Source organism: Charadrius vociferus, unplaced genomic scaffold, assembly GCF_000708025.1.
Source record: "Charadrius vociferus isolate BGI_N301 unplaced genomic scaffold, ASM70802v2 scaffold190, whole genome shotgun sequence".
Taxonomy (NCBI): Eukaryota; Metazoa; Chordata; class Aves; order Charadriiformes; family Charadriidae; genus Charadrius; species Charadrius vociferus.
In genome coordinates, this window is record NW_009646608.1 from 269214 (window position 1) to 294120 (window position 24907).

The 24907-nt window shown below is 42.7% G+C and overlaps 1 protein-coding gene across 3 annotated transcripts in view; it reads right to left on the reverse strand.

Moving 5' to 3' along the window:
• Positions 1 to 408: 408 nt before the first annotated feature.
• Positions 409 to 24907, reverse strand: part of SMAD3 (SMAD family member 3) — a 73427-nt gene continuing 48928 nt past the window's right edge. The window contains exons 2-12 of one of the 3 annotated variants that reach the window (XM_009886784.1): positions 23876 to 23899; positions 22575 to 22588; positions 18898 to 18917; positions 18516 to 18744; positions 17506 to 17640; positions 16724 to 16798; positions 14818 to 14868; positions 8202 to 8414; positions 6685 to 6822; positions 4186 to 4330; positions 409 to 751 (exon numbers count right to left, since the gene is read on the reverse strand). In XM_009886784.1, coding sequence (XP_009885086.1) covers positions 628 to 751; positions 4186 to 4330; positions 6685 to 6822; positions 8202 to 8414; positions 14818 to 14868; positions 16724 to 16798; positions 17506 to 17640; positions 18516 to 18744; positions 18898 to 18917; positions 22575 to 22588; positions 23876 to 23899 — 1168 coding nt within the window. In that variant the 3' untranslated portion in view covers positions 409 to 627. Of the gene's footprint in view, positions 752 to 4185; positions 4331 to 6684; positions 6823 to 8201; positions 8415 to 14817; positions 14869 to 16723; positions 16799 to 17500; positions 17641 to 18515; positions 18745 to 18897; positions 18918 to 22574; positions 22589 to 23875; positions 23900 to 24907 lie in introns of all 3 variants that reach the window. The other 2 variants (XM_009886800.1, XM_009886792.1) reach the window with 2 other exon arrangements.

The following is a 24907-nucleotide window of genomic DNA, read 5'->3' on the forward strand; positions in this document are numbered from 1 at the left end:
CGTTCCTTTTGGGAGTATTACTGGGGGAATTAGTTCTTGTGTGTGCTTTAAATGCTTCTTTTTCCCCCTGCTGCTGCAAACCCAGGGAGGACAGATGTGGATCAGGTGGATGGAGACAGCAATGCACGAGCATGAGTCATCCCAAAGTCGCACGGCATCTGGCTTTTCAGAGATGCTGCATGACACCAGCCTGGCGTTGTGTGAGGCAAATGGAAAGTTCCCTCCGAGCCGTCGGTGGCCCCCGCGTGCTCACAAGAGCAGGGAGCGGGCGGGCAGACAGGCGTGACGCGGCTGGAGGCAGAGCACTGGCTTCTCTCCGCGGAAACAAAGTCCAGTTTCTTCTCATGATAAACTTCAGCTTCAAATTCTAACTGCAATGGCCCATAGCATTGTAACCAAAGTGCTAACAGTTTCAGTGGAAGTGGCTTAAATGGGTACTTAAGTTTTTTAAAAAACAAAACAAAACAAAGAAAGCCCACTTTTTCTTTTCCTTTCAGCATATTTTTCTTCTCATCACTTCAATAACTGGGAATTTGTTTACTCTGCACTATGCATTTTCCTAAGGGTTAAGCCAATTCCATCTTCCAGAGTCTTTGTTCCCCCCACCCACCCCCAGAAGATGTTTCCTTAGGAGACACTGGAACAACGGATACTCGGGGAGCCCATTTGCGTGAGGACCTTGTCTAGCCACTGCAAAGGACCATTAAGATGCAGTTCAATCCAGCAGGGAGTACTGGTCACAGTCTGCCGCCTACAAGAAAGAAGGGGTTGGTGGAGAGAGAAGGAAAAAAATAACATAAATGTGACTTAGAAAACTCTACAAATGTGAAAAGGTTTTACAGCTACTGAAGCATTCTTTCCTGCTTAGACAATAGTCTTGCACGTGGGGCCAAAGGAATGTCTCTCTCCTCTATAACACACTTTTGGCCTATGCTGCCAACTTCTTTTAAAAACGCTATCATTTCTCTTTACATTTCTTATGATCCCAAAGGAGCAACTCACTATGTAAACTATTTACTACTCAGATTCCTGAAAACAGGCAGCATCTGATTCCCTGAAGAGAAAGGAAAGTGTTTATCTAAGCAAAATTCCTCAGATTTTTTTGCAGACCTTGCCTCTCCTAATTAGATAACAACAAAAGCAGTTTATCAAATACGTTACATTTCTCTATGTGTAAGACAAGGATATTCTCTTTTTACCGTATCTTTAGGTTTTAGCAGACCGTGGAAGTGATGGAGAGAGCTCACCACTCAGCCATGCATTCAGACAGATTCCCTGCTACAGCCCCGTGGAGCCCTCTCCCTTGTGCGGCCAGAGCTGCCGCTGAGCATCGCCTTTTCGCGCTGCTTGGGAGGACGTGCTGGAGGTTTGAACCCTACACTGCACATGCTGTGTATGGGGCACTCCACAGACCTGCATTGGATCAGCTGCCTCCAAAGAAGCAGAAATGCTGCAGAGTGTAAAAAGTTGCAAAACCTATCAGAAACGCAGAAACATGGTATTAAAACACGTGTTTTAATACTCAGTACTCAAAACAGTCAAGAGTTGGCGGCTGGGGCCAGAGGGGGATGCCTTGCTGGGTCACTGCACCCCACGCTTTTACTTTCCCCCTCCACAAAGCACCTTCTCCCTCTCCTATCTGCCCCTCGGTTATTCTCCCTGAGGCCAGACCCCACGGAGCATCTCCAGACAGTGAAGCAGGAGGAGATGGGGAGGAAAGGAAGGGAAGGGAGACCAAGGCACAGGGAAGGGATTCTTCCTTCTCTGCCGAGGGACGGCCTAAGTTGTATTCCAGGCAGAGAGGCAGGGACAGCTGCTGTGGAGGAGGAGGATTACCAAGAGAGAGAAATAGCCCAGAAACAGCCTTGCTTTGCACCCTCATTTCCCACAGAAGCTGTCCTTGGAATCTGTCTGTGGGAGGGAGAAGCCAAAGTCTGCGGGGCCCAGGGAGAAACTGCTGCTGAAAAGGGGACCTTCTGCTCCGTGGGGCTGCCCTGCGCTGCCACAGCCACCCGTGGTGCCCCTTCGTGGCAGGGTAGAGGCTCTGGGAGGCTTCGGGCAAGGGCTGTAACCTGTTGTGTTGCTGAATCTGTATCTCTCATCCTTTGAACTGAAAATGGAAGCAGGTCCCTGAAGGCACCCCACCCTGTCCCAGCTCATGGCAGGCCAGGCCATGCCCCAGGAGTGGGCGTATGGGCAGGGCTTGTCCTGGACCGTGACTTAATGGTAAGGGTTTTGCATTAAAAGGTGTCTCGTGAGCTGTTTGGGCAGGAGGACGGCAGGGACGGGGAGGGCAGTGCACCTCTCCTGCTGTCAGCTTCAGTGAAGCATACAAACCTCTCAGGTCCCAGGAAAAACACATCTCCCTTAACACAGAGCATTCCCCTTTGCTGCCTGAAATCAGCCTGACACTGAGCAGTCCAACAACTCTCCCGGGAACACTGCAGAGAAACCCCACTACCCACGGGGCTGCCGGACTTCTGCCCTCTGCAAAAGGGTCACGGCAAACTTCATTCTGCCTTCCCACCTAGACAACCAACACGTTGGCTCCAGCCTTTCAGAAAGGCAAACCCTCCAAGCTCTCCATGACTTCAGCTTGCTCCACCAGGCTGGACAGAGGAGAACCTTTGTATCACAGGCTGCTTATGCAATCGGCTTCTCCCCCCTTCCCTCCACCAAACCCCTGGCACACAAGAGCACTAAACACCCCACCAGTCAGACTGCTCACAAGACTAAGCAGCCGAACCAGAAATCACTGGAACAGTGCTCTGGATGCAGCTCCCACAGTAACGTTTTCATATATGAATCAGTTCAACGAATAAACGTGCTCTGAGAAAGGCAATCAGATGTAGTATTTTGTGGCAAGGAAATGAAGGAGCAAGAGAGCAGCTTGGCGTGGTCGGCGTGAGCGTAGGGTTTCACTGACTACAATACCCTAATGAGATAGTTGACTTTCCGTAAGTCATGCTCATCTGGATTTCATTACGAGCCGTGGCTGCAAGCCAGGGCTGAAACGCTCTGGCCCGGGCGCAGCACAATTTCAAAACAAAATGGACTCCAGACATCTGGAGAAACGAAGAAAGCGGGAGAGTAACGTGCAGGGCTCAGGCTCCAGCTGATACTATGGCATCTCCCCCGTCTGCTGCAGGCAGCTGTGCAAGGGGAGCAGCGGCAGACAGCCCTGCTGCGCCGGGAGGCAGGCCCTGCACCCAGATTTTCAACTAAGGCCACAGATTTAAAGGGTACACAGTCAGGGAAGTGTTTCAAGATCACATTTGGCTTAAATCCTTGTCAGCTTTTTCTCTCATAAAACTACATTAATTTTCCAATGAATTTCATCTCCCCTGCTTGTACTATTAAACACTGATTTCACTCCCTTTGCTACTTGGGGACGTTTGCTTGCTCATACAGCGGAGCGACAGCTACACAAGCTATGGGGTGCGCCATCCCTCACACTGTCTCCACTGTCCCCGTGTTGCCAGAATAACCACATCATCCATCCCAAACATCAGACCCTTCTGCATCTCCTGTTTTATCTTCAATATTCACCGGGAAAAACAGTAACCCTCTTTCTCCCACTGCCTCTGGTCACATTTAAGCAATTGTCCTATGACAAGCACTAAGGAAAGGATAAGGAGATTTAACTACAATTTTGCAGCAACTCTAACAGTTTTTCCAAATACAAATTTTCAAGCCAATCTGCTTTTATTTTAATCTTGTTAGTCCCTGATAAAAGAAATATCAAACCTAACCCATATCTATTAGGAAGCACTCACGATGATCCCATCCTGATAACAGTGCAGTCATAAGACACTCAAACTACCAAATATACATCTAATTTTAAGAAAAAAAAAATAATAGTTCCTACACAGGCCATCTGGATTTATCTACTGTGTTTCGGGTAAAGTTTTTGGTTCCTACAACACTGTGACCAAATACACATGGTCTTCCAGGTATATCACACGATGTATGTCTTACACTAATACGACGGGAAAACCAAGAGACGAGATCAACACATTCTCAACACCTACAACCTACCTGCATTACTGAAGAGACACTGTGCTAATTTCCCCCATCTTAAAAGCCGAGTAAAGAAGCTTTGGGGACCGCTATCCTAGGCTGCGAAGTACAGGAGCGGCAAGGGCAAGAGCAAGCACACAGCAAAGTTTCATTCAAAGGCCTGACCTGTATTCTGCTCCCCATCCCTTGACAAAGCTCATCCGAATCGTGCACATTCTGGTCAGCTGATACACAGCTTCAAAGCCCTGATTTACAGACTGAGCCAAGAGAGCAGCGAATTCCTGGTTGTTAAAAATCTTCAAGTTACATCCTGTGAAAAAAGAACACGACAAGAACAAGGCATTAGCTTAACTAGATTAAGAAATCCATTTCTTTGAGGGTGGAAAGAAACTCAGTGCTGCTTTCCCATATCCTCAGACCATGAGATACTATACACAGATTGTTTAAACACAGCATTGCAGAAAAAGGAATCAAGGGTGCCACATTTCCACAGCTCATACGCTGAGAAGGAAGAAAACTGTGTTACAGGACAGAGAACGATGAATGCTAGTGCCCACACAGCAGACTGCGATCTACGAGACCGGACTTGGGATCCTCGTGTGGGACCTTCTTCTATCTCCTTTACAATCACTTCCCTCATACTGTAATTTAAAAGCCTAACTATGACCATAACACTTAACAGCAATTGCTGCGGGGCCTGAAAGAAAGGAATGCACAGGCTAAAAATAAGAACTCAGCGGTGTTGGATTTACATGGTGTCCGTCAGCAGAAGTAATGGAGAAGCTCTGAAGTGAAACCGCTCTGGCAAGCCAGAAACCAGTTATCAGGGTTAAAAAGGCTGGTGGCAGCGCTGCTGCTGCTATAATCCTCTCTTAAATTTAACTATCGTGTGCCAAAGAATTTTCCTTTAAAACTGGAGTTTTTTCCCAATGTTTAGTCCTAGCTAAAAGACTGAGAACAACTTATTCAACTGTTTTCAGGTGATAAAGGTGAAATATACCAACATCTTTCATAGCTTAAATAAATAAATAAATACACAACTCTTAAAAAAAAAAGTGTCGCTATGCTTGCTTTCTCCCAGATAACCATAAACAAGTTAAACCCCGAAACTTGGCACACAACTAATGCTCATTTGGGATTACATATGGGCCAAGTCTGAAAAACAACCATTTGGACTGTGATGAATTGTACTTTTCTAAAATCACTTCTGAGCCGACTCTCTTGGGCTGGACTCATACTGTCATCTGTTTTGGGTCGAACGGCATACAGCAAAGCGTAACCGCATGCAACAGCTCAGCAGCTGCAGAAACAACTACCCATTTTTGTGACCATAGAAGAGCACAGCCCAAGAGCCGTGGATCTCGCAGAGAGTTTGAAGGGAAGCCGTGTCAGGCATTGTGCGGTCTAAGGAGGGAAAATAAGAAGGGTGAGAGAGTCAGGGCCAGGCTGAGCACAGAGAAAGAGCTACGGCAAGGAAAGAAAAAACTTGATCAAGGTGTTCAGACTTCTGGACTGGATGGGAAGAGGTCTCTCCACGACCGTGCTTGGGAGGAGCGGGTATGACCTTATCTTGTCAACAAGGGAATGAAGAAACTGCTTCAAACCCAGCAAAGATTTGAAGATGAGTCTGAGAAGACGGCCAAAGGCTGTGGCAAAAGCGGGGAGAGCTGCAGTCCAAAAAATGTGCCTTAGATCAATCTACAGCGGAAATGTGGGTTGTTTATGTCTTCAGATGTTGACTCCAGCCGGGGTGGACTCTTGTGATGTGGCTGGAGAATTAAGTCATGTTTGCAACACTGGCAGCTGCTTCCTAAGCATCTGAGAAGTGAAATCCCTTAAGATGGGCCAGAGTTTGCAGGGTATGGATCTCTTCTCAGAAGAAAGACAATCTTTATTCAAATGTTTCTAAACAAAAAAAGTTTGTTTTTTAAATATATACATACTTTTAACTGTAAAAAAATTAGCTTTTGTAAGCCTAGCTAAATAGCTAAATTCCCTTTCAAATGGCATCCTCTCATTGTAGCTCTTTTGCATGTATCTGACAAAAAAGTATTTTCTTCCTAGAAAAATGCAATAAATTCTCTTGTGATCGTTCAGCATACTTTAGACATATGTTTGCTGTAACCAGAACAACAAGGTGCCTGCAAATGCGATTTCCCTAGAATAAAACTAATTCACAAGGGGGGGAAGTTTTATTACACAACAGAAAAAAATAACAATTTAAATCTATTATGGGTGAATTTAAATTAAGAAAAAATTCTCACATTGTATTATTTTACTTAGAGGTACAAAAAAATTTATAAACATGACTATCAGATAATTACAATACAATAAAGGACTGATAAAATACTGCACAGAACAAGTGGCAAATCCCGCTCTTAGTTCTGCTTAGATACTGAAGTGCTGTTTGTTCCTACTTGGATGAATGTGGCACAAACAATTGTTGGAGCATACATAGCAGCCTCCTTTATCCTTCATCCTATAAAAAATGCCCTGCTCAAGTTGTCAAGTTGCTTATAACAGGGTTCATGTTTCTGATTATTGTCAAGAACGGAGGTCAACAAATCCATGCCCACCTTGACCAAGAGCTCGCTTTCCACAGCAAGTCCCTGTTTGCAAAAGGCAAAGCCCGCGCAGGATCACGGACACGGCACACTTCCTTACCTGGTGGAATCTTGCAAACTGTTGCAGGGTGCCAGCCGTAGCGCTGGTTGCAGTTGGGAGACTGGACAAAAATGGCACTGTCACTAAGGCACTCGGCAAACACCTCGCCGCCAATGTAGTAGAGTCTTACTCCTCTTCCTAGGAAACACACGGCACAGTTTTGGTTTAGGTTAGAACAATCACCTGCAAAATCTGCAAGAAGAGCTGGTAGAGATGTAGACAACCTCTGCATGAGACAGCTCTCAAAAAGCAGCTAAACTATGAATGATGGAAAATGAAAACCACCTCTTTTGGCCCACTGGGTACTCCCATTAGGGAGCAATAAATTTGCTCTGTGAGTGAGTTAAGCTGAGGAAGGCAGGAGGACCAATTTATAGAGTCAGAATTGCACTCCTCAGCCCCACTGTCAATCACAGCCCGGACTGCATGAATTTACCGCCTCACAGCCTGCTTACTCCAAACGTACACATGGCTGATATTGTCCATATGAATGTTCTATCAGTTAACATATGGTTTTCAACCTTTTCTGAAAGTCATCGCAGCTGGATACAACTGTTTGTTTATTTACTTAGTGATTTGGAATTAAATGATACAACGTTTTCAAACCATTGCCTTTTGCTTGAGATTACATTGTATACAAGGACAAACATACATTTCACATAGGAGTTTACACAAACTATTAAAATCTCAGTTAATAAAGAAATAAATTTCAGGAATACATCTTTGTTGCCCAAATAAACATTTGCTGTGGTCTCACATTCCTATTTGTATATCTTGCTTTCACTCTTTCATAGAGCATAAGGCATAAGCCTGCTGAATTTAAAGACTGGTTTCTGAATCTTGGTGGAGTTTTGGGGGTTCGGGTACTTTTGGTGCTAGAAATCATATTAGAAACAAGCAAGGAAAGATCCTCCTGTGTGAAGTTTACTGCTCAGGAAAGGGTATAAAGGGGAGCAAATTCAGGACAAAAAGCAGGTTCATTTTTGATAAAAGTCAGCAGAAAAGACAGCAACACATAAGCAGTTTTGCCTTTTATTAAATTTGCATCGATTTGGGATATTCTATTTAGCGCAAGTTATCTGAAAACAAAATTGACTTATACCTCGCAGCATAAACAGGAAAAGTGGAAATTGAGATGAAAATCAAGGAACTAAGGTTAATTTCTACAAGAACAGTTAGAAAAGAAAATAGGGCAGGAGGGAAAAGGAATACACAAGATTATCACTAATATCCATCCAAATACAGAAGAGTGCATGTAAAAGTTTAAATTCTGTCTCTATTTCATGCAGCAATTTTAGTGTTCCTCAGTGCATTTTTTTTATTATACTTTTATGAAAAAATACAATTAGTGTTCCTTTACAGAAGCTCGGCCTGCTAAAACACTGTGGATATTCAAACACTGCAGTGTTCTAAAACTGAGCAAGCTGCATGCCGATTAGGCAAATAAAAAGCTTTACACGCAGGTCTCCACCTTCCACCTTGAAAGACACCGACTAAAACAAGGAAATAGAAATTACCAATGTGTCGTCTTGTGAGTTCCACTGCCGCATTTCTGTTCACATTAGACAGTAAACCAAGGCAGAAGCGTTCGGAATTAGATGGGTCAGTGAAACCATCCACGGTCATAGAGGGCTGAGAGGCGTGGAAAGTCTCTCCCACTCGTTGGTTGAGTTCATAGTAGGATATTGAGCACCAGAAAGCTGGCTCGCAGTAGGTAACAGGCTGCAGATCTGCACAAAATAAAAAGCAAAATGAATCACGGGCCCTCAGAAGGGGAAGGGGGGATGAAATAAAGTGACTGATTTGAAATATTGTTCTGCTTCATTCCTTGGGCTCACTTTAACCACCAAACTTTAATTACTTGACAGATTTTAATGAACCGTAGCTAGAAAGTTACATCACGCCTGAAGCTTTTTGCACGTGGTACAATCACAAACAGTCAAAGGTAGTAGTCATCTAGCAAGTGGGGTGTCACTTAACTATCTTTGTATTTGGAGAAAATTAAAAAAAACAAACTTAGCTTTACTATGAAATGTGGGATCACTTTTAGGTAGCCATTACCCTAAACAGAGGAAAGAAAAGGAGAGAAAAAGAAGAAACAGAAAACCTCAGAAAGAGCAGACCACAAACCTGCTTTCAATAACACAGGTCTCCAGAACCCTAATGCTGTGCACTTCCACCAAGTAGCAAGCAAGTCCAACTTTCATTCTTACTGACTCCGTTACGATCTCTCTAGCACTGATGAAACCAGGAGAGTTGTCTGCAATATGCACCAAATTGTACATAATACCGGCATCAAAGTGATTTAAAAATTAGACATGTTCTTCCAGTGCACTTCATCTCAAATTTTCAAAAGAAAATTCATTTTCCCCAATAGATGATGGCACATCTCTTTTACTGGGGTTATGGCTTGACTCAGCCCGTGGACCGAAGTGACAGGACTGAAGTTCATGAGCAGACTGAGGCCGAGGCAGGCTCAGGAAGACAATACTTCATATGCATGAAAGGTGGGACATTCAACCAGCACCGAGTGATTTAACTGCTCCCACTGAAGCCAAAGAGATTTCAGTAGAGGAAGGCTCAAGTCAAATATTCTTGGAAAAAGTGCACTAGATGGTGCCCAGTCCTGCTGCAAGCCAAGAATCTGCTGAGCAGAGGAAGTGGAAAGCAGACTAAGCTAATTGATAAGTGCTCCATTCCCCACATTCAATGCAAGGAATAAAAGGAAGAGAAGAATTCCCTCCAGTCCTCCCCCCAATTTATCACTTCATCCCCATTCAAACCATGCTTAAAAGCAGACCAGAACAGCTTCCCATCTGGCCGAAGAGTTAACATCAAGCAGCAAAAACCAGCTTTTTCCATAGGCTTTCCCATCTGTTGCTCCCGCAAGGCTTAGGCAAATCTGGGGCTTAAGAGATCAGCTCCAAAAAAAATCAAAGGCAGGCTTTTACCATCCCAGCCTCCTCTCACGCTGAAGAGAGTGTCTCTGCAGAGGTTTGAGACTCATTTCTCATCTGGTACCTGCTGTTATTCTCTAACCTTTACAAACAGGTTGAAGCAGCCTGGCTTCAGCCAAAAGACATGCTGGTTTCAGCCAAAAGACATGCTGGTTTCCTCTCCATTACTGTGGTGTACGAGTTCCCAAAGTAGCTAATAATCAGAAAAACCCTTTGGTTTCTGCTTTGTTACAAGCTTTGCTGACAGCAAATAAGGAAATTAATAAAAGTACATCTGGAGAACTCTGTAATCCTTAGCAAATCTTCAAAGTCCACGAATTTTGGAGCTTATACCCATTCCCCATTTCTTTCAGTGTCTCTGTCTTTCCTTAATTATATCATTCAAAAGAAAAATGCTCTATCACAAGCAAAGCCCGATGTTCGTGCTCTCCTCCATACATTACACTCGCAAAAGAAAAAGCGTATCTTCCTCTTACGGAAAAGGACACAATGCTCAAAGCAAACGCGAATAGAAGGTAGCTCACTAGAACGGGGGTCGCTACATCGATTTAAGAGCTCTGGTAAGCATACCTGCCGTTTCGTCACATTTTAAACAATTCTGTAGCTTAAGGGAAGCCCCTCTCATGATATGCATAGGTGACACTGAACGCATCCAGGAGTCACACAAGTTTACTGTCTCTGCCTTTTTTTCTTGTGTGATATATTTGGTGGTCCCACTGGAAACTGCCACATCAGGCATATTTCTCCAATACCACCCCCTTTTCATCAGTTAGCAGTTGTGGCCTGCAGCAGCGATCTGTCCACATCGCAACTGGCTCTGGGCTTCATGTGACTCCAGTACGATTTGGATAGAGGTACAGCAAATACCAGCACTAATCAGAGTGCCTTAAGGTGTGTCCACCCACTTAAGAAAACAGACTGTGTTCCACATGACTGTGCTCTTATTCCACAGCAAGTGCCTTTCTAATTGAAAGGCAGCTCAGCTCCAGAAAAATCAAATCAACTTTTATGTAATGTCCTCAGGTTGGTACTATTCAAGTTATAAAAACACTGAAGCTTGTATTGCTCTCTATGGTTTCATGGTCCTTTCCTTCAGAAACCACCTCCGCTTGGTTGTGGCTCAAGGGAACTGTGGATTCCCCACTGAAGGCTATATGGAAATTTTATTTTCAGCTTATTTGCAACTTGAGGAAAGATAAAAACCAACAACTGCTATTTTGAAGAAAAACTTGTCTCTAAAAAATGCAACCAAGCTTTTAACTATGCTGCTTTCTCCTGTGATTTGTGGTCTTAGGCTTCAGCTTAAGCTGTCATGGGATGGGCAAGTTACCTCTTGTGTTAGAGCTGTCCCGAATATTAATTTTCAATGTATGGATTTACTGTTTGGGGAAAAGTAAGAGAATGTAGCTCTGCTAAAGCCAAAGAGTCCTGAGGGGGTACACAATCAACTCAAACACGATGCATTAAACCCAAGCAAATCCTGCCTGAATCATCTCCATACAAGTCCAACTGTGACTCCCTACAGCTTTGCTTTCACAAGTGTCCACGGAGTATTGGGATGCTACCCATATTGCATCTTCCGTACAAGATGAAAGTACTATCTGTTCAGCTGCAGAGGAAAATAAAATCTGCCAGCTGCTTTGCACACTCTACAACGTGTGCTCTAAGCATAAGAGCGGCTGTTATCCTCGTTTCAGTTAATGCCTTTGATACACAATGTATATCAGAGGTTACTGATATATGTTATCCAACTGTATTAGTTGCAGCCACATTAACTCTTAACTCTCTCCTCAAAAATGTAAAGACAAAGAGGTGTGCACACCCCTTCCCCTCTGTACTTTGAGAAGGGCCGTCTTTTCACTGATTTGGGAAATAGCGTTTCAACCCAGAGAGCAACAGAGGCTGACGTTACTGATGGGCTTGACCACAGGCTATGTGCTCATTTCACTTACAGCTTTTGCGTCAAGTCTTTTGTGGAGCAAACACTGACAATGGATTTCCTGTACACCAAGGGACTGCCTCACTCCAAACCAACAATACACATGCAACCTCAGGGCTGGCCCTCGGCCAGCGTAAACTCCCTGACTTCATTCCGAATGTCCACATAATGCTGGCAGCTCTCCTTTCATTTTGGTTGTTTTTTTTCTGTATTTTCTCCCGTTCATATTTCAGTCATACAGAAGAGATCATTGGATATCTATAACTTCCATATAAAGCTTATGTTTGACAACCGAAAATTTGACAACTGAAACTTTGGACCAAAACTAGAACGCCACCAAATCAAACACACAAGCTGAAAGGAGAAAAAAAAAAATCCCAATATGTTACATTGCAACACTTTTGTGCCTGTGAACGGAAAGATGAGACTCCTTAAATTCCGTCAGTCCCAAACTACACTCTTACAGCTTTCTGCTGAAATACATACATTGCACCTCAAACAAACCTTGCTTCTATTGTCCTACTTGGTTTGCCTCACGCTAGTTTATTGCCTTTGCAATTCTCTGGAATACAGCCATGGGATTTAAGTCCAAAGTTCAGCTTACACAAAGTAAACCGTCTTAAAAGTTTTAGGTAGTTCTGGTCAAATAAACGGACATCAATACTGTGGCATTATTTTCCTGATGGCAAAACTGTGAAACCCCACCACATTGTGCTGCTGAGCGCTGTCTGATAGTTTGCCTCATTGCACACTGTTGTGTTTTTTAAATGTCTATTTTATTTTCTTAAAAAACATACAGAGAAAGTCTGATTAAACTTCCGCAGATTGAAGTACAGCCCTATACGCTGGAGTGTTCTGCTTATCCACAGAATTATAAAGCACAGCAAAAGCAGGAGCACTGCAGGTCAGCAGCCACCAACTAATTTTTAACTGGAGAGAAAAGCTGCAAAATTGAGAAAGAGTTTTGCTGTCAGCCTGTGCAACCCCTCGCTGGGCTGCAGACGCCACCAGGCTGAAGGTCTAATGGGCTGCTGGTGTCTTCACCTACACTGCTATAAGCAGCTCCTTACTTTACGCATGCCATCTACACGGCACAGATTATGACAATTTTGTCACTTGACCGTTTTAAGAGTTGCCGAGCTACGTGCCATTTCATTTATTATTTTGCAGCTTCCGCACATGCAAAAATTTACAATAAAATTTCTAAGAGACAAGAAGTTCTTAATTTGTGGAAGCTCTTGCCTAAGAGCAATAAATATTTGGTTTGCAAAACTTAATGGCATCTTTTAATGCTGGTAAGTTAAAATGCTTTTCTGATGTCTGCTCCTTGGACTACAAAGAGATTCCTTGCAGTTAAGCAGCTTCACCTGCTCCTACTTAGTTTTTGTCACCAGACAGTACATTAGGCATCTGACAGGCCCATCAACTAAGCAGCATCTGTTAATAACCAGCATCTGTGTTAGAGAGGATATGCATTGGGGCCTCTTTCCTAGAAACTCTTTTCTTCCTTATGTAAGGCAGACGCCACAGTCAACTTGCCAGGTTGGTTTTGTTACATCTAATTGGCTTTTTATTTTTAGGTTGAAAAAAAATGCTAGAAATTCTCATCAACTCCGAGGCAGCACACTGGAGCATAACGGATTCAAATAAAAAAAAAACAAAGAAAGAAAGAAAAATAAGTCAGCCACGTATTCTCTTCTTAGGCTTTAACAGTTAAAGCAAATAAAAGTTTAGTGGCACTGTGGCAATATATTCCATGCTTTAAAAAAGAAAAAAAAAGGCAGCAAAAAAATAGAAGAGACAAGAAATCCCCCCTTCGACAGCCCCAAGATATCCACAAGTCAGCCAATGACTGACAAATTTTGGAGCAGTGTCAAAGTACCCTGTGCCAGGATTAAAAGCATATGTAAACTTTATGGCTGTGGTTATTCAAGAGTAATCTCAAGTGGCCTCTGTCTGCTGGCTTAATGAACATTTAGAGAACTGATCCTGCAGCTAGCCAGAGCTATGAGTGCTTTTTATGACAGACCACTGAGAGCAATTTCAAATACGGTAAGAGCTCAAACTGATGAAGATCAGACCTTTTATGTCTGTAGGTACGAAAATAAAAGGCAGAGCCATTTGAGAAGATAACAGAGGTTCAGAGATAGCTACGAAACCTCTAATAGTATCACAAAGGTAAAGGCCCTGTTCAACTGCTATTCTTTCTTCTTCAGCGTTCTTCTTATTTACTGTCTACAGGTTATGGAGTGAATCAGTGACAGCAGTGGCCTACTAGGACTGGATTATGTCCCTGGTGCCCAGGATGGAGCACCAACCAACCAACCAGCCTTCTCCACTTTGCTGTGCTCCGACCATGCTCAATTTCATACTACAACAACCCACACACCTGGGCCATCAGATGTTCCAGTGGTTTAGGGCATTGGGACATGAGGGCTCTGGGCAGCTTCATCCTTACACGGTCTAGGGATGCCCCTCAGGTGGACTTACCCTGTGGTCTGACACCATCCCAGAGTCCCCAGCCACTGCCACCCTCAAGACCATGCCTATCTGTGCTGTGTAACCGCACTCTTGCTCTGCTGGGGACGTGGATTTGCTCCTGAGCTGGGTTTATGTGGGGGAGTAATGCACTTGCTGCCCTTCAATCAAGCAGATGATCGCCTGAGCTGATGAAGCAGTGCAGGCAAATCTGCTGCTCTGAACCTCAGCCCCCTGCCCACAGTATGTGGATAGCAGCATTTGCCCAGAAATGAATGTAATACCAAGTTAATAAATATAAAAAAATTGCAAGACACTCTGGTACATTGTAAAAGAGACCAGTAAGCACTACAAATTTATAAAGTAATTTTCCAGGAGACAAAATTTAACCTCAAGCTACTTCCTTTAAAAAATACAAGAACTCAAAACCACCAGCAAAACAGACGGGACATATTCCTTGCAAACTCATGTAATTGAGAAAGTGTATTTTTGCTGCTGTCCCTCACTCTTTTTTTTCTGGTATTTGTCTGCCAACATTTCTCATTTTTTTATTTAACTCTCTGATGTAAGTTCAGATTTCTTAATTTCATATAAAGTTTCTATGAACCACTGTTATCACAGTAAAGAGGATTAGCGGAAAGGAACATCAACAGTGATGACAACCTCATCAAAAGCACACAACCTCAAGAAATAACATCATCATTAAAATGTCACTGTCTTGACTGTAATTACACACAGTTCTCAAGATTACATGCTTACCCAGATTATTGTGTGCTGGAGACATAGGGTTTGGCGATAAGTTTGGAGAACCTGAAAATCAAGACATTAAAATTATTAGTACAGCATCTGCACAAGGAAAAACACTTGCACAAAATCTTCAGAGCTGCCCAGGCTTGTTGGAGGGATAACCCACTCCTCACGTTAAGTCTCATTTTGTGACAGCAGCAACTTCTCTGATGTTGACTGCTCTTTACATGAGCTTCCAAATGCTATTACTTACGATACCAACTTGCTACATCTGCAATACTGCTAAGCATCTTCGTAATGCATTCACTTAAGCTTAACTCATTAGTTTTCAAAACTGAGCGTGCAGTTGTCTGGTTTACTTTCCCTTGCAGTTATCAAAACTCCAGGTACCATCATGACAGCCACAGTCAAACCCAATTAACTGGGCATTTAAGAGCTTGATTTTACATTGCTAGGCACAAAACATACTTAGAACAGTCAAAAACATACCACTTGGTATCAACAAATCTCACTGCTTTTGGGACAATGGAGTATTGGATCAAGCTACACAGATCTGACCAAACAACTGTCAGTATTTTATCCCCAATCATTTCAATTTGGTCCACAAATTCTGTGCATGTATTTGAAATATTTGCACTTGAACGTCCAGGGCAATTTCCACAGACTCTGGAAGCCACATGGATGCAGACAGGTGGTACAGCCCATTTTACTTTTCCTCTCACGCTGAGTTTGGCTTGTTTCTTTAAAACTTGTTTTCTTCTGTAAAGAAGGAACTCCACGACATCTGAAGGAAGGGATATAGCACTTGAACATAAATTGCGTATTTATAGCGTCTTCCAGGCGAATCCTATTCCAGTCCACTTTCCAAAAAGCCATACATACATTCCACATGTCAACCACATTACCAGTAATTGTATGCACTAAAATGGTTTGTGTCAATGGGCTTATGTTTGATGTAGACAAACAAACCCACACTGCCTTCCTCCATCTGTATAACTGTGGTGAAAGACTGCAAATCAGTCATCCCTCTTTTAGAATCCCACGTAAGCTCTATGGCTGAAGATATGCACAGAAACCAAGATATTTGTGTGCAGCATTTGCATCAATTAGGTTCTGCATGTCTATCTTTATGTAAGTGTCGTGTATTTGCATATCCCTCTTGTAAAGCCTCAGCACTTCTAACCAAGGATGTGTTTTTGCTTTTCAAGCAAAAGTTTACGAATTTGGACTCTGGTTCAGAGGTTCTTACTCACAAGCAGTGACACCACTCAGTTCAACAAGATGCCTTACACTCCCAGAAAGTCTGCCAAGTTACTCTGAGAAAGATGAGACCTGCATGTTTCATTTTAAAGTGTTGATACAGGTTAGCATGAACACTAAGGCTACTCGTTCTAAACCTGATTACTTGTTTTCTTGGCAATGAGAGAGAACCCAGACTTTCAACTTTCTTTGGGATGTATCCACTAAACCCATTTAAAAACAAATCTCCAAGTGATCATTTCAAATATAGTTAAACTGGACATTTCAGTATGTAAACAATGAATCGATCAGAAAAAAGCCTCTGTAGAAAAGTGCCAGCTACGCGCAAAATTTTCACGTGCATAGAGATGCATGGATGCAAATACAACACAAACTGTCATCCTTAGATGTGTCTCCACTGTTTCTCCTTTGTTTTTAAGGCTCCTGCTTAGAAGTATCTAATGATGGATGTTGGGAAGAACAGGAACATGTTGTACCTTTCACCAGCACCTCTAAAACATATAGCCCTGTGCTTTATGAGATGTCAGGCTACATTTGCACTCCTACAAGGAATAAATACCTCAAGCCACCATCTGATCTTCAGTGCCCCAAACTAAAACTTTAAAAAAGTCTCTAGTATGACCTAGAAAGCTGCAGCAAATGGCAAAAAGTGACTGACCTGCATCCATGCTGGGGTTCATCTGGTGGTCGCTAGTTTCTCCATCCTCGCTCAAATAGCCTGGAGGAGGCGTCTCTAGAAGCATAAAATGATCATACTGTCATTGCAACTGGATGCAAAGTCTGGATTTTAGACACCAAAAACATTTACTTTATTATTCACTAGGAGCTAAATTTCTTTGTTATTACTCTCCTTCCTCAGACTGCTGAGAAGAGGAACTGACACAACCAGGATGATAGGCATAGCATATTTGTGAATAACAGAGGAGGGGGAAACACAAAAATCCGGATTTTCAGTCCCATAAAACTTTAAGCCATGTAGACAGTTTTCTGTCCACATATTTTTCCTTTCCTGGTGTGCAGCTGCAGAGCTTGTCCATGCAAATAAGGTGTAAATTGCTTGTAAAAGAGATACATAAATAGAAAAGCTCAATTCCATCAGAAATTTAGAGACTTTTACTCAAATTCAAATGGCTGAATTTCATTCAAATCTAAACTTGTTAATGGAACATTCAGCTTTAGATTCCACAATAAACTGAGTACGTACTACTGAAGGGAAGAGGTGAGTTTAAAGAAAACAAAACAAAACAAAACTATAAACAGCACTGTTGTGTGTCTACATTTACAGCTTTCATCTATTTTTGCACAGGTTCCCACTCCTTAACTTCACAGTAATGATGGAAAGAAAGACTTTCCAGTCATCCAGTTTGGCATACATAGACACAATTAACTGTGCAATATGACCCTTTTCCCTCCGCTTGCTGTATGGAAGATATACGGTACCTGGAATGTAGTTGCTCTGTGGCTCGATACCTGCTGGGAAGTTAGTGTTCTCTGGAATAGAATGACTATAATCATCTAACGGTGGGAACTCAGCTGGGATCTCTGTGTGCCGAGGCACCAGCACTGGAGGTAACACTGCATAAATGGAAAGGAAAAAAAAATAGACCAGCAACGTTAACAGCTTTAAAATAAAATGACTGAAACCCTAGGAAATGAAGAGAAACCAGTTTGGAGTAACACCCTTAAATACATGCAACACCAAAGTCGCTAATTAAGGGACACAATTTGATACTTGCTTCTGAAATAGCAGCAGTTAAAGATGCTATTCTTAACATATCTCAGCTGGGGACGGGATACGTGTCTATCTGAACACACCTAGTCTGTCTGCCCCTTCTAAGGCAAAGAAACAAGTCTTCTTGAAAACCGATTTAAGAGAAGTTATATCACGTAATTCAAAAGGAATAAATTTCACGTAAAATGAAACAGTGAGGTAGGATTAGCATAAACATCCAGACTGGTTCTGCAGATTTGTACTGACATGGAGCAGAATGATCTGCAGTTCCAGATGAAAGTCTCTTTCAGAGGCAGGAGCAGACTTCAGAACAGGAAGTTCACTTGCGTTGAGAGCTATTCTTAGATCCACTTCAACTTAACAGTAAGTTTATCCTTAATTTAATACCAACAATTAGGGATGCACAGAACACTGCCGTAGTTCATACTGGTATGTACTACATGTGTGAGTTGTTTACATGCATACAACGCCACATTAGGAACCTGGCAACAACGCAACCTGCTCCACTTGGATTTTATCCATTTAAAATGATAGTTCCCCTTGAGTGCAGATTCATAAATTATTCTACTACATACAGTAAGAGATTACCATCAATAATAGATACACTTTGGTTTTAAAACCCTACGCCTGCTGCTTTATTCAATTTCGAAATGCACTTACAAATCCCTAGCCTTCCCTACCGAGGAGCTGAGCCACGCACACACAGGGCCAGCAGTACCTGGGGTTTCCACTCTTTGGTAATGATAAGGGTTCACACAGACTTCATCCTTCTTCATGTTAAAGGCGTACTCGCACATCTCCATGGCACGCAGCTCATGGTGGCTATGAAGGTCCGGCCACCGCCACAGCCGGCAGTAGATCACATGGGGAAGACCCTTCCGGTGAGATACCTGCAGCCGGCCATCTAATGATCTGCAGTTGGAACATAAAGGTGATAGCAATTGAGACTGGCATTAATACACATGTGGTACTGACCACATCCCAACAAACGCTACGCAGGGGAACCCAATGTGAAGACTGCAGACTTCCGCAGGAGGCTCAAAGCGTAGGCTGCCCAGCGAATGCAGCATCCTGACACAATCCCAAAAGGTGCTGGTCACCAAAGCCCACTGAAACAGCGCTGCAAGGAGGTATATTCTGGTCCCAGTCTGCAGGCCAAGAAGTTACCTCCGAAAACTGTAAAATGTTTGTTTTATATAACAGCCCTGCTCTGAATTTATTCATTTTCTGAAAAGAGGTTAATTTGGAGGCAGAGAGAAGAGCGAAAGCAAGTAAGAATACATGAGTTTAGTGGTATTTCTGCAGCATTTATGTGCAAACGAACAGGCGTTTGCACAGCTCAACAATTTATGCTGTGCATGTAAAGGGATTACATCTTAAAAAATGTGCTAATAAAACTGGACTTATAAAATTCAGAGAGACACGAATTCCCATTGAGACATCATCCAAAAACTAACTTAGATACCTCTTCTTTAAACAGTGTTCACAAACATTACAAACGCGCAAGGCTTCCAGTTTCATTTTCCAAATTGAAGCTTGAAAGCAAAAAACAGGTTTTTCCAGCATTGCTTACTTTTGATTTTACACCCAGCCTGTGCCTCCTCCAACTCATTTTTCACTTAATCCCACCCTCACCGCAGAAGAGCCTGTTCCTAGCAAACCTTCCCTGGAAACAAGACAAACGTGTCAAATCCTCTCCAGCAGAGGAAGGAGTCGGAGCATGGTCTCCTCCATCCTGAATGAGGGCTCCGCTCCCCAAGTCACCAAACGGGAACCGCCCCCAGGCACTCTCTTTGAAGTCTAACCCTTCATTTCCCTTGCTTTTCTTAATGACTGAAATGAAACACTTCAGGAGTTTGGTGAAATGAAATATTTCTATTTTTTAATTTGTCAAATAAAAAAAAAAAATTGAAATTTTACTCAGATATTTCCCTGGGTTCTTTGTGTTGGCAGCCAATCTAGAAAAGAAAACCAAACCCAAACCAAACCAAACCCCACAAACAATTATTCAAACAGCGGCTGCGCTAGTCTTGGCTGCCCTAAGAGAGTTTTCCCAAAAGCTTCTCCGGCAGAGCTTGGTAACACGCACCCCTCTTGTAAACACTGCTACAACGAGGGAGGCAAAACGCAATCAATTCAAGCTGTTACGGACAAGCACTTGATTTAGGGGAGCAGGAAAACATTTCACATAACTGTGATGTATAAAGTACACAAGGAGTCTATGCCATCACGGGGGGACTTGCTGGTACAGGTTACAAAACATTCAAAACCTGCAAGTTTATTACAGCCCTGAAAAATGCACAACGCCCACAATTATTATTTATAGTACATATTTATGGTATGTATTTCTTCATATCGTGCCTGTTATTTATGGGTCACGAGTTCTCTTCAGACTTCACTCTTCAGGCTGCTCTGTGACAGGGTGACCAACCAGCTGAGTATCTGTCATGTTCTCCAAGTGTGTTCTTATGCCAAGCTCCTTCCGAGGACAGGAAAGCAGGAATCAGTCTTCCCAGATGGAAGACTGACAAGGTGGGCACCAGTGTCTAGAACTGATCTTCTGTGGAAGGTGGGAATCTTGCTATTGATTTCAACGGGGCCAAGGCTCAACTTACGTGACCCCTAAACTTCTCAGTGTGGAAAATTTTTAAAAATACATATTGAAAGTGTAAAAATATTCACTAAACTTAACAAAAAGCGACTAGGTTGAAACAAGCGAGGATAAAGGAGAAAAAAGAAGCCTCAGAGAGATTATTCCAAATATCCCACAGGAGACACAACTGTGGCAAGTGTTCTTACTGTTCCCAGTCCCCATCAGCAGCACATTACAGACAGACATCACAGCAGCACAGACACTTGGGTTGAGGTTAGCAGCTGAGAGTTGGGGACTAATACAAAGTGCGTATGATTTTGGGCTTACTCGCAAGGATGGTTCTCTCCCTACGTTTCCCAGGACAGAAGAAACTCTTTATACCTACAACAAACTTCCCAGTCAGCTGGAGGGTAAAGTGCACTTCTTCCCATCACCCCAGGGTTCTTGGTAAAAGCTATGAAGTCTTTACAAAAGATGAGCCAGTACACCTACATGCCTGACTCACTCTCTGGATGCAGTGGCCCTTGCCACCCAGGGTAACGGAGCCCTTCTGCCGACAAAGTTCTCACAGGAGACAGTGGAGACAGACATCAAGTCACTGTTGTTTGAGCAGTCCCCAAATCCTGCACAGCTTCAGTGGTTATCTAAGACAAAAACGGCCTAAAAGCATAACATAGCTCAACCACTAATATCAAAGATACTGATTTTTGTTAGCAGAGACTCTGCAGAAAACACGTTGTGCTTGCTATCTCCCAGGGCTCATGGCACAAATGCTGTCTACAAGGCAGAAGAGATGGACTTCTCTACGGTCTTATCTAAAAGCACTTTTCAAAATGACAGAGCCATATGTTTTATTTTCAAATGTAATAGCCTCCCCCTTTCCCCCCCAGTAAGAAGATAAGGTAAAAGAAATTATATTTCCCCAAAGCTCTTGGGGCTAATTACATTTTTATGATTGTGAAATCTCTCCTCAGGCTCTCTGTTACGGGACTTGGGACAAAACAACATCATCTGCGTGTTCTTGGGAAAAACATGGGTAAGTAACAGGGCAGCTTTATTTCTTTCTGCTGTCCTGCCTCAACCCTCAAGGAATATTTTCTCCAAATCAACAAATAACTGGCATGGCTGAGATGGGACACAAGATTAGATGAGCAAACACTGTGCTCTACTAAAGGCAGCTTTCTGTGTAGATACACAAGGTCAATTACTACAGTGAATTGCAACATCTTTATTAGCTAATTGAATGCCCATTCGTAGATGCAAACGCTTGATCAAGCACAAGAACTGCCTTGAGTAGCCAGTCATCTCACTTACAAATGATGTAGGCTGCCGTCTTAAGGGCAGCTGTGCCAAGCTATGGGCCTAGCACCGCCCTGGTGAGATGGTCTTCCTCCTGTCTAACCCATTCCCATTCCCACAGTCCTGCCCTATCTCATCTCCTTCCCTCCTTCGTTGGCTCCTGCCCCCTCAGTATCATACCACAAGCTGGCTCAGGTCTCTAACTTGGCAGAAGACTATCCACTTTTTCATGGGTTAGCAGGCTGTAACAGTTCTTGGAGGAACCTGATGAAAGCCAAATTCTGGTGCGAGATGATTTAGTATATACTTTTGCTAGCATGCACCACAGCCAAGGAGGCATTTGACTGGAGTCCATGGCCCTCAGGAATGACCCAAGCAGGTGTCTCTGTTTCACATCCACGTGCAGAGTAATTGGATAATAAACTCCATAGAGGACAACTTCTACCCTTTTAGTCCTGTTCTGAAGGGCAGTCTGATCTTGAAGGCTGAAGTATTCCAAAACCACCAGAGAGCTCAGCACATCCAGGCTTCATTAAAATTAGCAGAATCTAAGCACCAACATTTCTATTGGGCTACTGAATTGTTCCTCCCTCCTAACTTTCTTTTAACCAGCATGTGCTGAGCAGATCTCCCTGTACAATTGAGTCAGCACATTTATTATTCCATACTACCTAACAGGATTTCTTCTAAAAATACCAAAACTTCTTTGGCCAAAATTTCAGTACTGGATGGGTCTCTCCAAAAGCAGCGCCATTTATTTTGGTGGGACACTATGTCTTCAAAGTGTCTCTATACTGCATGGTGGGATTAAACAGCAAAGGCTGTAAAGAGCTCTTCTTTTCACAGTGTCGATGTTTAGTCTGAGCGGGTGATGCAGACTGTCACTGCCAGGGGGTGTTCTAGTGCATCTTTCATAACTAGCACATATCCTGAACTTGTAGGATAAGAATAAGAAAATATTGTGATCCACAAGCCTTTTTACTAAGGGAAATATGATGAGCTGTAGTTATCACTACAGGATGTCAGGATCAGCCTGTTGAGAAGAACCGCCTGTGAGTGTGAGAGCATGTAGGCTACGAGAGCCTGCAAGATAAAAAACAAAGCCAGAACACAGCGAGATTGCTGAGCTGATACCAGTTAGCAGTAACAAAGAAATGAATTCAAGCATGATTCAGAAAAACAAAGTCCTGATATGACAAGACAAAGAAGAAGCAGAGAGGAGGAAGACAGCAGCTCAGCAATGTCAGGATCAGCCTGTTGAGAAGAACGGCAGACACCAGCACATCCCCACCTAGATGACGACTATGTGGCCAGCAGACCCGCTGGGTGGCTGTGCTGGGGCAGGAGGGGAGACTAATGCCTCACAGCATGTTTGTCCCAGCCCACGTTGTGGGTGTTAGCAATAAAGATAATGGCTGTGCACCCATAACTTGCATGCAGGATACAGCTCAGAAGACTCAGTGCTTGGTAAACGATGCCGAAGGAGAAGTTAGCCAAAGGGTTGAGGGTTACAATATGGTGCATTCAAACATGATCAAGAGGTATCCAGTGGAGAGGTTACTCTGCACCTACGCCAGTTATAACTAGAGATAAAATAATACGGAATGAGGAAAGACAGACCGAGACTCCAGGAATGCAGTCAGGTAATTTAATTGCTTGCACAACAGCATAAGGCATGGTCAGGACAACGTTGCAGTGTCCATAAGAAACAACCAAAAAACACCTCAGGCTGAACACCTTTAGGATTGATCCATCGTCGTATGTTGTTACAAACCATTTACTAGGAAAGTTTAACACATGAAACTGCTACTCCCAACTGGCCAGAATACTGCTGCTCAAAGAACAAAGAGCAATAGTGACTCTTAATAGCAAAAACAGAGAAGGGAGGAATAAAGAATGACAGAAACACTGAAACTTTTTTTTTTTTTAAAACAATTCTCTGTAAGTGTCTGAAAAACACAGAGGAGTAAATAGGAGAATATTACCTTGCATAACAGGAATTTGATTTCCAGGCCTGATTGGTTTTTTTGTTGTTGTTTTAGGGTTGGGTTTTTTGTTGGTTTTGGTGGTAGCGGTGGTGGTGTGTGGGTTTTTTGGGGGTTTTGTTGTTGCTGGTTTTTTTTGTTTTGTTTTGGTTTTGTTTTAACCTGATTAATTTGTAAGATCCCAAATCAGGAAAGAAGAACAAACCCCACACTTCAAAACACGTACTTGTTATTTCTTATTTTCGCCTTTGAGCATTCTGCAGCTATCTTTGCTCTAGATGGATAATAAAACTCTTCCTTGCAGCCATTCTCCTTCTTTAAAAGTAAAGTTGAAATCAGTGGAATGCAGTAGTGCAAATTAAGCAAAGTGATATAAGCAATAAGATATTACAGGTATTTTTGTCAAGGTTTGAAATCTTCAGATTTACTCGTCTGAGATCCATTCCCTCCCCTTACCATTCAGACATATACACTCCTGTTCGCAAAGCCCATCAGATTTATATACCCGTCATTAATCTTCCAAGAGAGCAAAATGCCTGAAAGATCAAGTATCCAGTAACACCAGCATGTGCAAAAAGGGGTAAGGAAAATAGAAAAATAATCAGGAAGAAAAAGTTTGTAAGTTATGCATTTCCAAGGGGGTCTTATTAAAAACCACGAGCAGAAGCTGGTTTTTAAAACCATAGTTACCAGTGTGCTCTAAAATGCACCAAGAACTATGGCCACAGGCTGTGATTTTCTCTTAGGCACAAAATATGTTAAGTAGTTCCTTACTGGCCCTGCATCTGGTCTACACCGGGAAAGTAAGCATTTATTCTTGTAGCAGAATCTGGCTTTTGCATGCAGAGCACTGCAATATCCACAGGGCTCACTGAAAAGCTGGATAAAATCTCAACTTTCCTTGAATACTGGCCAAATGAACAACACTGAATAAAAAAAATGACCTATGCAGCACATTTGTAATTCAAAAGCTGATCCCTTGCCATTTCTCTCCCCTCAATTTGCTCAGCACCACTAAATTTTCCAATTTCTGGTGCAGTTTTAACAGTACTGTCATTCAAGCTCTAGAAATAGAAGTAACTGCGTCGAACTGAGGTTTGCAATGCACATTATCACTGCCATAGAGGAAACTAATAATTAATACTTCTACTTAGCACTTAAATTTATAAAAGATTAAAAGAATTAACAAACATCTAATTTGCAACACATCTCTATGGAGAGTATAAGTTTTTA